The 15,123-nt window shown below is 44.8% G+C and overlaps 1 protein-coding gene across 1 annotated transcript in view; it reads right to left on the bottom strand.

Annotated features, from left to right (window-relative positions):
- TANC2 (tetratricopeptide repeat, ankyrin repeat and coiled-coil containing 2) overlaps positions 1-15,123 on the bottom strand; it is a 253,232-nt gene that overhangs the window by 14,016 nt on the left and 224,093 nt on the right. The window contains 6 exon segments of the mRNA XM_050911874.1: positions 1,596-1,719; positions 2,181-2,314; positions 7,754-7,847; positions 10,027-10,212; positions 11,967-12,203; positions 12,967-13,089. Of these exon segments, the coding sequence (XP_050767831.1) occupies positions 1,596-1,719; positions 2,181-2,314; positions 7,754-7,847; positions 10,027-10,212; positions 11,967-12,203; positions 12,967-13,089 (898 nt within the window).

Here is a 15,123-nt window from a genome sequence, read left to right as displayed (position 1 = left end):
TATATCACTGTACTCTGCCCAGGCTTGAGCTAACTTTTCAGGACCATGTGTTATAGCATATTTAGTGGAGTTTATTAAGCTATTTAGAAGAATGGACCTTTTAAAGTAAAAAAAGATTTTCATGTTTTTGACTTCTTGGGCTCTCAGTGTCCAAAGAGCCAGGGCAACATTATGTGCATTTGCTGGAGATCCCATAGCCAAGATCAGATTATCTGGTATTTTCATCCTCTGCTGAACCAGTCAGTCTTAAGCAACATGCACAGTTCTCAAGTCTGGCAAAAAAAAAAAAAAAAAAAAAATCACTTCTTTTAATCCTTTTACACAGATTCAGTCAGGCTGCAAAAGGGGCCACACTACAACTCAAACATGGACAGCGTTAATTTGAAATCTAAAAAACCCCAGAACATCAGAAAAGAATTAACTGAATTAATTTGTAAGAAACTCATGCCTCAAACTGATCTTTGTCACATCCCTGTGCAGGTTACAGCATTGAACAGCAAGGATCCCACTGGCCTGTGGCTCAGGACAGACAGACAGGCAGTGAGAAACTTGTTCTTGGAAGCCTGGTAATTTTACAGTGAAAAAATATTCTTACAACTACTACGTAAAATATTCAAGTGTCTCACATTTTGGCTAAGAGGTCAGACACAGTCACTTACGATATGAAGAAAATATCCCTTCCCAAAGAGGGATCTTACCTGAAATAAAAATATCAAATAACCATACAAGAATTAAATGCTATTTCTAGCCAAAAAAATAATGGAAAATTACCCAAACAAACCAACCAAACAATGGCTATTTGTCAAAAAAAAAAAAAAAAAAAAAGTCTCTAAGGACCTACAGAAGTAAGAAATAATTGTGTTCACACAGGTTGCAGGCAGTGTGTTGTTCTGACTCACCTCAAACATGTACAGCAGAAATGAGTAAAACTGAAACATGTTCCTGTTGACTGAGTAACTCCTAGTGAAGGAGAGTTATTAGACGCTGAAAGTTCTGAGCAAAGCAAATCTGTGAGTGCAAAGCTGAAGAGCAGATGATATTCAAAACAATTGCTTTATTTTCAACAAATATACCAAATCCTTGCCTGTGTTGGGGCCTTACCCTCCTGCTGATCTTGGTGTCAAAAACGTGGGCAACAATACTAGCACTGAAAATGGAAGTGTTAACATGTGTCCCAAACTCTGGTCCTGTGGTTGAGTCTTGCCTGCCTGTTCCATGGCGAGGCTGACAGTTCAATCATATCGCTTGTTGATTTTTTTGTCTAAGGGGAAAGCTCCAAGCATGGTTCAAGGGCATATTCTTAACTCAATGCTCAAAGCACCTGTGATACATCATTTTCTAACTCAAACGCGTGGTTTTGAGGCTGTGAGCACCAAACACAGACAACAAAACGGATAGCCAAGATTAACACTATGACTATTCTAGTCTTGTTCTCCAATAAGCTGGATACGGTGCTGAGAACCTCTCCCACCGCCTGATCCAGCAGTGGGATTACAATCCCCACCCTGACATTACAAACTCCAGCTGTGCAGGACACAGTGCGGTGGGACTTGCCGTGGCTGGTCTCCAACACACTTCCAAGCACGTGCTCTAACCTTGTGCAAGCAGAAACTCCACTGTGCCCAGATGTCCCTCAGATGCAGCCATCATCAGCGGCGTCCGCCCCTGCTTGTCTGCCATGTTCACATCAGCGCCGTGCGTGAGCAAGAGATCTACGATCTGCAACACACAAAGCGAGAACACACGTCGTACATAGAGACCCAGCTGGGGACACAGGTCACATGTAGAGACCCAACTGGGAAGAAACCAGAGCCAAGGAAGAGCAGAGTGGTCCCCATGTCTTGAAACGTCACCCCCCAAGGTGTGGTGCCCTCAGGGATTACTGCTGCAAGATTACGGCGTAGGAGAAGCAACAGAGGTATAAGGACATGAAAAGTGACGTTTTAAGTCAAGAGCATCCCATTTGCTTCCCAAATGGTGAGATAACACAGTACTTAAGCAAAACATGTCGGTAGCCAGCAAAAACTCGGGACATTTGAAGCATCAATACCACTTCTTCTCACTCCAAGCATCCCCAGAAGAGTTGGGGTTTGTCTTCTCCACCCCTATTTCAGCAAGATGGAAGGGATGGCCTGACCCTACACTTCAGGCCATCCCGGCGGCACGAGGAACCCGCTCACCTGCCAGTGGCCCTGTCTCACGGCACTGAAGAGCGGAACGACCCCGCGGCGGTTGGGCTGCGCCACCGCGGCGCCCTGCTCCAGGAGGAGCCGGCAGACCTCCAGCTTCCCGCGCCCGGCGGCCGCCGTCAGAGCTGGAGGAGAGAGAAAAGCAGTGAAGGGAAAGAGCCACACTCTCTGCGGAGTTTTTTCCTATCCAGGGATAGGTCTTTCCGCTGGATACCGAAGCGATGGTGCCTGAAATGCCAAACATATCTCGCGACAGGCAAAATGAACAATGAAAATGGGTTGGATCAGTACAGTTCTAGCTCTTGTCATTTGAATTTACTTCAAAGGTCATCTCTTCCATGAAAAGATCTTGTAACGTTATGGAAAGAGGCTGACTGGGACAATCAGCTTTTATTATTTTCTGCAAGTCGCAGTGAAACTGGATGAGAACCACAATAAGCATAAAATAATCTACAGGCACATGTGACTGAGGTTCAAGGTGTTGCTGCAAAGAAACGTAGAGCCTTGTCACACGAAACCTTCACCATTTCCCCCTGTGCCTCCTGCAGGTTCTCCTACCGCAAAAGCCACAGGCTGCAAGACCGAGTGTGTCTTAGTAGAGGCACAATGTCCAGAGAAAACCCAGGTCTTCAGGTACATGCTGTCTTGACGAGATCTTCTGCAACCTGTCCTCGACTCACTCCGCCATGACTACAGGAGAGCAAGTGAGGGATCAAGCTGGAGGCACTGACAGATCGCTGCTAGCCACTGGATGTCAGTCAGATTTGTGGCTTTTCTCTGTTCGAACAAGCACAGAGCAGCATAATTCAGATGCAGGACTTTTATTTTTAATATCCCACTTTAGCCTGTAGATCTTTGAAACCAGGGAAACAACTGGAAAGCAAAAATGGTATGAATATGTTCACCCGTTCTCCAAGAAAAACGCTAATTCTGGGCTTTGTTTCTGGCCAGGACTGATCCTACCAGCAAGGGTCTTTGTGCAAAACCAAAATTCTCTCTCATTTCCAGTATTACAGATGCTCACAATATTACAGGTGGGTAGAAGTAACACTTGACAGCTCTTTCCCTGACCGAATGTGCTCTGTTAACTCAGAAAGTATGGTTGGGTTACAAAAGACACATTCATTCTGAAAATAGTTCCAAGTGCAGGACCTGCCTTTGACTCGTCTTGATATTAATTTTAGACTTTTTGGTTCCTCCCTCCTCTCCCTAACTTTCTGTGCACTTCAGCACAGCTCCTCTGGCTCGATGCTCTGCTGCTTCTAGTAGGAGTTTGAGCAGAAGGTGGGAGTCTATTTCTAACTGACGTAGCTTGTTTTTTCTTTGAAGTACATTTCTGTGGGATGGCTGATTACGAGGTGTTGATGGGTTTCCAACTGCAACACTGTTAATGTTGGGGGATTTAATTAATTCTCTATTCTGTTCCACATTATGGTTGAGTTTTCTTCTCTTGAGGTTGAGAGACACCAAGAGTTAAAAGAAAAATCATCTCGCTGCCACAAGCAGAACATACTGCAAAATCTATAATCAGATCCATGTGGGTTTTAAACGTAAGCTACAAATATAGAAGCAGGACTGTGTGTAACGTGCACGGCAGAGGGATCGGTATGCAGGGCTTTTGGGTTCTATTTCTAAACTTGCCTGCACTTGAAATGCTGCAGGTTAATTTGAGGTATTTCACGTCAAAATGACTTATGTTTGCAACAATGAAAATACTGTAAATCACCTAAGTGTTTGGTGTTCACCATGAAACGTTCTTTGGAAAAGACTTCACTGAAACAGGATGATTTGATCCACAGCCATACCCTTCCCCACTCTGCCTTGCAATCCACTCTACCTGGACTGACATGTCTTTTTGCTACTCTGCTCCTCAGGGTCAAAGCAACTGGCGCGGGTATGTAGCTCCAGCCTGTCCTTTGCAGCTCCAACTCAAGGGAAGCTCAAAAGCTCCTGTGCTACTGAGCAGTCAGACCTTGCTGCTTCAGGAAGGTTCCACGCTGATGACCCGGATTTGCTGCCTGCTGCTGAGAGAAACCTATCCAAGCTTGTCTTGTATAATGCAGATATCTGAGCATCTACCCTCAGAAAAGGAGAAACTCTCCGAGGGGTGAAAGGAGCTCAATCCAGCTGGACCCTAGAAGACTAACTCACTAAGGTACATCCAGACTTCATCAGTGCCTGTGCTTTGAACAGGAGGTTGGACTAGACAATCCGCTGTGGTCCCTCCAACACCACTGAGCTGGACAGTCTGCTGCTGCTCTGAATACAGGTGCCTCACCCCTCCAGCTCCAGCGTTCTAACCAAAGCGGCTTTTGACATCCCCAAGCTCCAGCTCCACTGCTGGTCACCTCAAGCCCAGAGCGCTATCCTGTGGCTGGTGTCCAACTGTCCAAGCCCAAAAGCTCAATTAAACTACTTCAGGAAAAATTCTAGAAGTACCTGCTTATTTAAGCCTTTTAGCGCTCGTTAGACGGACTTATCAACCTGTTTCTGACATCACCAATGTGCCTTCCAACAGCCATTAGTCTCCAAAAAACCCAGAACACAAGGTAAGGCTGTGCCTGTGTCTTGAAAGGAGACTGGAAAAGCCAAGGAAAGGTGATGAGAGGAAATGAGAGAAATGGAAATGGTCTTGTTTGAAGTTTTACTGTCTGCCAGAGAGCTCCCGTGGCCCAGCATGAACAAGGCGAGTCCACCAAGCCCAGGCAAGGAGCAGCAACCAGGATCCTGGGCTGGAAAACAGGAACGTTCATTTTGTAGCTTTTCCGTGAGGACATAGTGCCAGGAGAACAACTCACCGTGCAATAACAAAGTCTTGGCATAAACGCCATAAAACAGTCGCTGCATTTCTCAAAACACGGCTCAAACAAAACCTGAGACAAGTTTCAGGTGTGGACGTGCCGCCCTCCGTCAGCGAGCAACGTCCAACAAGCCACAGTCTCCAACACCAGGGATCTGCAACGGCACATTCTGCCTCTGCTGTTGTGCAGAGCACGTCTGTTTTCTTAGAGAAAAAACAACTTTATCTGGAGAAGGAATCATTAAATTGCTCCTATACCGCACGTGTATCTGTTTCACAGCCTGGCAGCAAGACAAATGCAGTCTGATGGAGTTGTTCTTTGCACCTCCAACTCTGATGGAGTTATTACAAGTGACTCAGATACTTTTGTGCTGGGTTTTGATATTAGTCTTGTCCCAGGGGGAAATATTCCATCTGGAGTTGGCCATAGTGTGCTGTCAGCAATTCCTGAACTTATGATGTAACTTGGCACTGCCATTTGGATGATATCAGGCTGATATCACTAAGCCAGGCAGTCAGCTCTGCTCTGCGGAAGATTAGACACACAAGCAACAAGTATCAAAAACCAGACAAGACATGATTCAGATTTTTAGAGCAGATTGCTATTTTTAGGTGGAAACCAGCATTTCTCTTCAAATTTCTCTAAACTCGCTATTTACTTTTGGGAAAATAATAGTAAAACAATGTGAAAGGGAGTCTTGAGATCCATATAAACTTGTCCTGCCTGTGTAGGACAAAAGACTGCTGAACTGGGCTCGCTTTTGCTCATTTTCCCATCTTACCTCCCAGCAATTTTAATGGGATACATGGGTATTCCTTTGAGATGGCTCCTCAATTTCTATGTGATTTGCAAATCACAAATCCACATTCTCAACTATCCCAGTTACTCAGAAACCCCTCTCAGACAGAGAAACTGCCAGATGTCTGTGTGAGTCCAGCTTTTGGCACTGCCGGGGGAGAGGTGTGGGAAGGGGGCAAGAGAGATGGAAAAGGCTTCTGCTGAAGAGTCCTCAAGGCAACGGGCAGGCTGGGAACGGCAGAGCTGCCCGCGACACAAGGAAAGAGGAAAGAGCAGAGCTGGACTTCGTCAGGGAGAAGAGAGCGGTGCTCAGCTTTCAGACCAGAGAGCACGGCTGAGCAGGAGAGCAGGACGGCGTGACCTGCGAAGGCAGAGCTCCAGGGACGGGCAGGGTTAGACACCAGTTCAGAAAATGCCTATGGCTTTACACCAGGCTTTACCAGATTCCTCCAAACAACCCAGGACTATCTTTAACTCAAGGAGCGTATCTGCAGTATCTGATGCCGTCCAGGAGATTACGTTGCAGGGAGACATCTTAGTGGCTTTTGATCAAACTCTGAAGGCATCTGGATCGTCATCCTCTTTACAAGTTAGCCCTCAGCACCCAAACACCAGAGAATATTTTGGATGAGCTGTCTCTGGCCTGGTCACCACTGTGAACTGTGAGCTCACCGACAGCAAAGCCACTGTCCTATTACCAATGCTCAGTCACTTCATTTGACTAATTCCACATCCAATTTCTTTTTTCTCCCATGACACCCTAGGGGCACTTTTAAATTGCTTATTTGTATATGTTGCCCTTATTTCTGCTAATAATGGCACAATGCCCTTGCTACTCAGTTATGTCCCTGTGGGTGCAGGAGCTGCCTCCCTCCCTAATGCCCCTCGAGTGGCCCAGAGCAGCCCGGCCACCCGCCAGGCTCCCTGCCGGGACAGCTCATCCCTCCGTCCTTGTCCTTTAAAGCTCAGGGGCAATACTTTCTGATAGACTCCGTTCAATACAAGGCTCTAATAAGGCTACATTTTCAAATGTACAGCGTATGAATCAGCTCAAAATATAACCCAGCTTTTTCCTGTCCCCCCCTTCTATCCAGAAACAACCTGAGCAAAGATCAAGCCACACGCTGTCTGTACCCTTGGATCGTGTCATTTTTAAACAAAGCTGACAGAATCAAAATCAGTGCTCCGTTACCCAGACAGGAACATTACCTTGGTGTATTAACTTGACAGGAACATTACCAGTGATGCAAGTAGATTAGTGAGTTGAGTACAAAAGACAGTGGATAATATTTATGAGGTCACTGGAGTTAAAAGCTAACAACTCCAAGTCTGAATATCTCAAGAAATGGAGATGATAGTGCATTTCGTATCTGTGGAGTGGAAGGGGTGAATGGCTGCTTTTGTTTTTGCAGAAGTTAGGAAAGCAGGGCTTTTGTATTATACCCATCAATACAAAACTACAGTATTGCACAAAAGGACATTTGTTTAATTACCAGGTGCTAAATAATGAGAAGTTTTCAGAAAATCAATGTTACATCAATAATGTAACAGTCACGGTGCTGCATGTAATGGGGAAGGGAAGAAAGAAACAGGGAGATGCTTTGGATAAATGTGCCCAATATCAAGAGAGAAAGAGCAGATTTTTGTGTCCATCTCACTTAACGTGAGATGTTTCAGAGAAATTAGTGGCCTGGTTGTCAGAGATGCTGAATGCCTGCACGCTCCTGAAAACTGCCAGGAGCTGCAGAAGCTCAGAATTTTCAAAAACCAAACTTCTCTGTTTTACTTAAGCTGAGTGCAAGCTCCACCCTGGCACCTGTAAATCACCTGAAATCAAATCAGAGGAACCGAGCCTTCTCCCTTCATCAAAACAATGCCAAGGATCAGGGATGCATCGGGTGACAGGGAGCCCATAAATACAAACACAAACATGCAAGAAGCAGCTACAGCATCTACAGAAATCACCTGTCTCTCCCCAAAGGCTGTCAAAGCTGTTGATTTGTGCTCGCTCCACCTCCTCTTCGTCTTTTTCTGGAAGATCGAGCAGGTAGGAGACAATCTAAAACAAAATGACATGTCAGCTCACGAACTTGGATGCGTTATATATAAACTGCTGACACCTTAACAGGAGCTGCTCTGAATACACAGAGGAAAAGGAACAGTCTCTGCCTGGCACCCTGAGCTCAAGTAAATACTCTTCCAGAGATCAATCACAGAACCTGCTGTCCTGTACAAGCAAAAAAAAAACCCCAAGTGTCTTGATACAACCGCACATGATGAGCCTTTGTAGCATGAGTTCCTTATAACTGTGTCTGTCCCGCTACAGATGACCCGGCGTGCGCAGCAGATGCGTCTTCGCCTGCAGCTACAGCTGCCGTAACCAGTGAGGAAACGCCAGTGTGTCCGTCTGTATCGACTCTCACCTGGTGGGGTGCAATGAGTATGATCATCCCCTTTTACTGCTGGGGAAACTGAGTCACGGACAAGTGATGTAATGGTGCAGTTACAATCGTTAGCCTCTTCATTATCTTAAGCTCCAGACAAGATGAAGTTACTTCCAGAAACTATTAGCTCCTTTCTAGCAAATACTGTTTTTAAGCAGACTGTTAAAAAGATTTCCACTATGTTTTTCTTCCAGCTGCGGCTGCTTGAAACCCCAGAGAAGCAAATTAACTTCTTTAAAGGGTAAATTAAAGGATTTAATTGACTGAAAACTGGCAGAAAATTCCGGTGTTTGGATCATACGGTGCGAGAAAGCAAGAGGCTAAGAAGAAAATGGAGATTTTACTTCAGTGACTGAAGGACAAAAACATGTTTCTCATTCTAGGAGAAACAATTATCTGCTGGGGTCTAGGCTACAACCAGCATTTTCTGAGTACCTGGAAGGAAGCCGTGCCTCCTCCGCTGCCTGCAGCTGCCTGTGGGCACAGACTGAGAGGCACCAGGGGAGCAGGGATTTCGGTGACGAGTGCCATCTTCCCGTGTCCTGCCAGTGATGCTCTAGTGCTAAATGGGACATTGGGAATGACAGTGGCACAGGGGGGAACCAGAAACCCAGGAGTGTGCCCATGTGGAAGATGCTGTTGAAGTGATGCCCATGGTACTTCCACAGTAGATGCCTCGTGTGTATGTTGCTGCCTTGATGGGAGAGTGAGAGCTTGGTCTAACAAAGCCCCGTGCACTCGGCTGACCTCCCAGCCGGCTGCTGTACTGCTTGGTGGACCTCGTGTTGCCTGACTGAAGCGTAAAGCTAAGTCTGGTATGGTTACGCTAGGGTACAATCACAGCAAGGACTCCAGTGTGGCTTCACCAGTGATTAAGGTCACTTTATAAACATGGTAAGTACTTGTTTTATCACCAAAGTCAGAGAAAAACAGCAAAGTAATCATCGGCTTGCATCTCCTATGACTGCAAGCACCTCAAAACAGGGACTTGGAGTATTTTCTATAAGCAGCCATGTACCTTTTATGGTACAACAGAAATACTAAACAATTCCAAAACTCCTTTCTATACATTATAAAGATGACCAGTATTATCTGGGGGCAAATTCCCATTTAAAAAGTTCTGCGCCCTGTTACAAATTATGTCCTCGGTGTGCAGATCTTCAGGGTTTTGAAGTCACATCTGCTTCTAATCGGTTCAACTCACAGTCACTTAGCTAATAAGAATTTCCCAGCTTTCTTTAATTAGCTCCTCTGATCTGAGCACATTACCTATGTTTTCATGGATTATGCTTAACAAAAGCAAAATCAAAACTCCAGTACATGAGAGGAGCTCAATTTAGCAAAGAAATCAACCAATGCAAAAATCCTCAAAGACTGCTTCTCGGTAGGAAAACATACATCATTTTCCACATCACAAATCTTTATCAGTGTGATAGGAGGAAGCTCTTTGACTCTTCTCTCCCCCCAACATACAGTCCGAACCTACGTGGTCTCACACTCCCCTAACAGCGCTGGAGGAGCAGTGTAACACACTGTTTACCCACCCTTGCTTAAAGGTTTATTCCAACAACTTAAAGGCTTGTTACGCTTCCTCTCTTGGACGCCTGCCCAGACCACAGGGTTTGCCAAGGGATCTGTGAACCCCCGTTGCCTGGGATAGGAAGGGGAGGAAGAGTAGGACAGAGGTACTGACTCTAGCTCCAAGACCCTCTTTGCTCCGTGTTTTGGCTAGGAAACATAGTCAGCCCCTGGTTTCCCACCCTGCAGAGGCAGGGATCTGCTGGTAGGCCTTACCTCGGTGTAACCCATGCTGGCTGCAGCGATCAGTGCCTGCTGGATGGCGTGGCTCTTCTTAAACACTCCCTGCTGTTGCCCCGCCATGGTCCAGTCGCATTGGATCAAGAACTTCACCACCTCCAAGTGTCCTCTGAGAGCAGCGTGAACCAGAGCGCACTGACCGTTTTTGTCCAAATGATCCACCTTGAGAAGAGATGACAAATACAATTAAGCCAAATCATGGGCAAAACATCTTCGTTTCTTCGGTTTCTAGCCCTGGTTTCAAAATAATGCCACGAGTGCAATTGTGCATTTTTCTGGTAAACTATCCCTTCCACGACCAGGAAACAACCATTCCCAAAGCAACTCTGTCCCAGGCTTAGGCATCCTCTTGGCCACAAGCGTTTGCTTTGGGTAAGTTACCATTATTTTTTCAGCTTTCTTCAGTTTTCTTCAGACTCAAAGGCTGCACAAGCATTTTTCCCTTTGTGTCCCGAAGTCCAGCAATCGTGTTTTCTTGCGGATTGAAATCATACACGCTGATATCATCTCCTTTATCCAAATCCACAAAAGGAAAACCAGCTTGTTTTCCAGATACCATTTCTTTCGAGAGACACAGAAGTGCCTCAGCCTGCAGTCGAACGCACAACGCGAACCCAATGCAGGCAGAAGTCAACAGGAAAACAGAGATCGCGCTTGGCAGCCCTGTAGGAACTTACTTGGTTGGCTTTTCAGGACAGGGCATGGTTTTCACTCGATGCCTGAATACATCAGCTGGGATTTCTAGGTCCTATCCCAATACCAGCAACTTGGAGAAAACAGGACAGGCAGATCAGCTACCGTCCTCCTGCTGGTTAACCCCTTCACTGCTCTGCAACGTATTATTTCTCATTTCTCATCTTATAAATATGAGAAATAATTATTATATTAATATATCTGACTGATATTATAGTTATATAATACATATGAGAAATATTTCTCATATTATAACACATTAATAATACATTAATACTTCTGATCAACTTATGCAGCAATCAGTGTTGCAGTTTTCTATGCCAGAATCAAACATCTCAGTCTTCAAACTAAACCCAGCTGGTTTCGCGGTATTTCCGCAATACAGTTAGGGATACTCAAGGAAAGCTATGAGCGGCAGGAATTTTGCATTGCATTGCATAGCCCAAATATTCCTGTTCTTGGAGATGGAATGCTGTTTCTTACCAACGAGTGTCAGGGATTCATCCAATTCTCTCAAAATATCCCAACAAAAGCAGAATTCTTTTCTTCCTTCATACTGTCCTCGCATTATTACAGACAACGGCAAGATCTAAACGGGTCCCTCAGTCATCCCGACTCTCATACCAAAACTATACAAAGCCAGATTTTGCTTTTTGAACTGAAGCTAAACATATAGAGAAACCACAAATTGTTTCCAGGAGGCTCCACTCCTGCACAATTTTCTTCTTCAACAAAATATTTAAACTTGACTCATTATATACAATTAAAACTCCAAACACTCACCACAAAGCTAAACAAAGGGTATTTTTCTAGGACAAGTCTGATAGAAGTTTTTGGAAAATGTGTCTCAAGGAGATATTTAAAGAATGCTCTGTGCTGCAAAAGCAACGTTGCCATTTTAACCTCGTGAGGTTCAAGGACTTTTCCAGAACATCCTTCAGCAGGCCATTAGTGCAGCGTGATTAGGCAGTTCCTACCCCGGACCTGAATTCCAGAATACTAATTACAGACTCTCAGGAGTTACTTAGCTTTGGTGTCAATGGGAGATTTTCAAAGCCACTGCATTTTAACAGAAAAGCCAACCCTTTGCAGCAGCATCCTGGCTTCATCTGCTGGAGGACATTCTTGAACAAGCAATACGTATCCTGCCTGCAGCTTGTGCCCTGCCTTGCATAAACACGGAATAGTTTAAATCAGCTTTTAGAGGAACATGGTCACTTTACCTTGGCCCGTTTCTTGCAGAGCAGCACAACGATACTTAGAAATCCAGCAGCAGCCGCATAGCCAAGGGGGGTCAGGCCACTTTCCGAAGCGGCATCTACATTGGCCCCAAACTCCAAGAGCAAAGCCACCATCTCCGTGTAACCCAGGTGAGACTGGACACACAAAATGGGGGCGTTGTTCAGAACTTCGGTCCGATAATTCACGTTTGCACCTCCTAAAATCAGCAACCGACTGACCTGCGCAGGGAAAGAAGAGCTCCTGTTAGCTAAGTCTTATGGAGAGACATTAGTTTATTTTCAGGGCAACAAAAGAATTTAAACCAGGGCCCTCTGCATGCTTCCAAGCAAACAGCGAAGGACATAAAATGCCCAGTAAAAACACTTGCCAAATACACGGGCCCATTTTAGGCATTTTCACCCGTATGGGAAGGAGCTGGGGCAAACCTCCTTCCAGATGAAGGACAATTTGAAATCTGTATCACTGTCTGAAATCCTTTCTGCTGTAGAGATGAAGTCACTTAAGCTAACACATTCACCCTTACCAACGCAAATGGGCACGAAGTGCCTGAACTAGCACGTGAGCATGTGCCGTTGTGTTTGGTGTCACCTCCGAGTTAGTGCTTGTCTAAGCCAGAGCCCTTTAAGGGGCTGTCAAATTTCAACACCAGTTGTCGCATCCCACATCTTTGGGGAAGAAAAATGCAAGTGAACCATTTTGCACAGGCGCAAATTCACTATTCGCTTGCTGCAATTAAAAGGAGATCTCTGGTCCATGTAGAAGAGTTGAGGGATCATCCCAGATGGTAAGAAAATCCTGGCTGAACTGATGGCCTCTCCCCAGCTCAAGACGAACACCCAGCAAGCTGCTCGGCACTGTCTGGGTAGGACCACTACCACGGGCAGGCAGCTACAGCGAATACTCTGTGCGTGGTTACCGCACATCACTGGGAGCTTCTCGTGCAAGCTCTGAACCACTCCAGCTCTCCTCCTGCTCCAGTACCTTTATGTTTGGGGTGTAGAGATTTCTCAGAGATGCCAAAGCCATCGAAAGACCTTCGGTACTGTAGGAGATCCAAAGCCCTTGCAGGATGGAGGAAGATACTCCAACTTTTTTACTCAGCCCCTAAAAAAGAAAAGATGAGTTAGATCCAAGCTTACAAATATGCTCAATTACACTGGGCAGATCCTCCTGGGTCTTTGGACTTCACAGAGTTTCAAGACACTAACAGCTGTACACAAGATAACGTGACAATTTGCCACATCCAATCTTTGCAGTGAATATTACGCTTGTAGGAAATAACTTGCAAAGGTACTGTAGCCATCTCCAAGGTCTAGGAAAGGCAGAATTAAACTGTGAGCAACCCGAACCCATTCAACACCCTCAGAAAATGTCATGCTAAGTAGCACAGTGTGCTTCTTTTTTCTTTTATAATGAAGTACATGTTATTTTGGCAGAACTGATTCACAAAGTTTCCTTATTATTCACACGGTTAAACTAGATGACAATATCTGCTCACAGTAAGATAAATTAAGGAAGTCTCAACCACAGCCTAGAACAGTATTCCCATATCTCATCCCAGACTGTCTCCAACCTTTCCGGCTGGTGTCTGTGATCAGGCTATACGTAATATATAGAAGGTCTGACATTTTTTTCCAGCAACACTAATCGGCAGAGCACAGAACTGTTAAGCAAGTTTCCCCTCCTCCTATCGAAGGAGCAAGAATTGCTCTGTAGCCAAGAGATGGGAGCAAACGGCTGGATCGAAGACAAGAGGAATGGGTTTGCAACTCCAGCAACGAGCTTCGCTGCGTGTTGTGCTCCGTTGTGTGATGCGGTACGCCCTATATGTTGCTGTTCTGCTATCGATTTACCATTAAAGTCTGCTGTTTCCATGGAAACCGTACAGACATCTTTAATTCTGTTTTGATATGCAAACCCTGATTTCTACTTCCTTGCACGCCATGTGGTCATTTCTATCCGTGCAAAGCAGCAGGATCACATTTCAGTTTATAAGTCTTTTGTATGACAGACTGACATGGATGGTGCAGGGCAGTGGGAAGAAAACCAGGAGCAAAAGGTGGGATTTCTTTCCTCTAAAGGAAGATGTGCAGGAATCACCATCTGAGCCCGCTGCTGGACTCAGCTGCAGACCTCTAATACCTACGTGTGAAAGATATTCTGAAGCATTGCACCAGCCATCAACAGATTTGTCACTTGAAACGGTTTTACCATAAAAAGAAGCAACAGATTAGACAAGCTCTTATAAATAACAACTCCATGTGCTTGTTTCCTTCAAAATTCAGGGAGCTAAATAGAGAAAAATATCTGCTTGTGTTAAGAGGCAGAAAAAGAGCTCAGGAATTTTAGCCACCATTAAAAGCTGCTTTTGAAATGACACAATACAGGACATTAGAGGTCAATATTAAATTTCAGTGAACTCAGTACAGTATAATTGGACAAACGGAAAACAGTTTTATAATAAACAGTTAAAATAATTTAAAAATAGTTATAATACTATCAAACCCATAAATAAGCTGTTTGAGTCACCATCAGGACCAAGGGAAAGAATATGTATTTTCAGAATAGCCATCTGAAGATAACCACATATGCTATAAAAATCTCAACCGCTGTATTAGAACATATATACTTAGATATTAGTGCAAGTCATAAAAGATGATATTTATCCTTTAAAGAATAAATACATTCAACACCATTATCATTCAGTTGCTGAAACAAAACTGCACTATTTCTCATTGTACAGATCGTATCTTCCTTTTCTATTTCCCTTTTCTGCCCAGAACTGTAAAGCAGGTTGAATCTTTCAGCAAAAGCAAATCCCAACTTGACACAACATCAAACTGAAACATCATCAGTGGTTTCCACTTCACTGGGACCATCCAACACAGGACCAAGGCATGGCCTGACCATGCACCTTTCATTTCAATAACTTTGCCAACCCCACACAACCCCAGTTTTCAAACAGCCTTGCTTTTTTTGTCCTGCACTCTTGTACGCAGCTGTCAGCATCCTTAATTTCGAACTTATCGCTTCCTCTGCTATTTGGCCATTGGCACCTTCAACACAAGATCTTTATAAGGCTGTTTTTCAAGGAATATCAGACACCTTTACATACCTGTAGCTGCCAAAGTGAGTGTT

The sequence above is a fragment of the Gymnogyps californianus genome, chromosome 28 (genome assembly GCF_018139145.2).
Source record: "Gymnogyps californianus isolate 813 chromosome 28, ASM1813914v2, whole genome shotgun sequence".
Classification (NCBI taxonomy): domain Eukaryota; kingdom Metazoa; phylum Chordata; class Aves; order Accipitriformes; family Cathartidae; genus Gymnogyps; species Gymnogyps californianus.
This window is presented reverse-complemented; position numbering and strand designations above follow the sequence as displayed.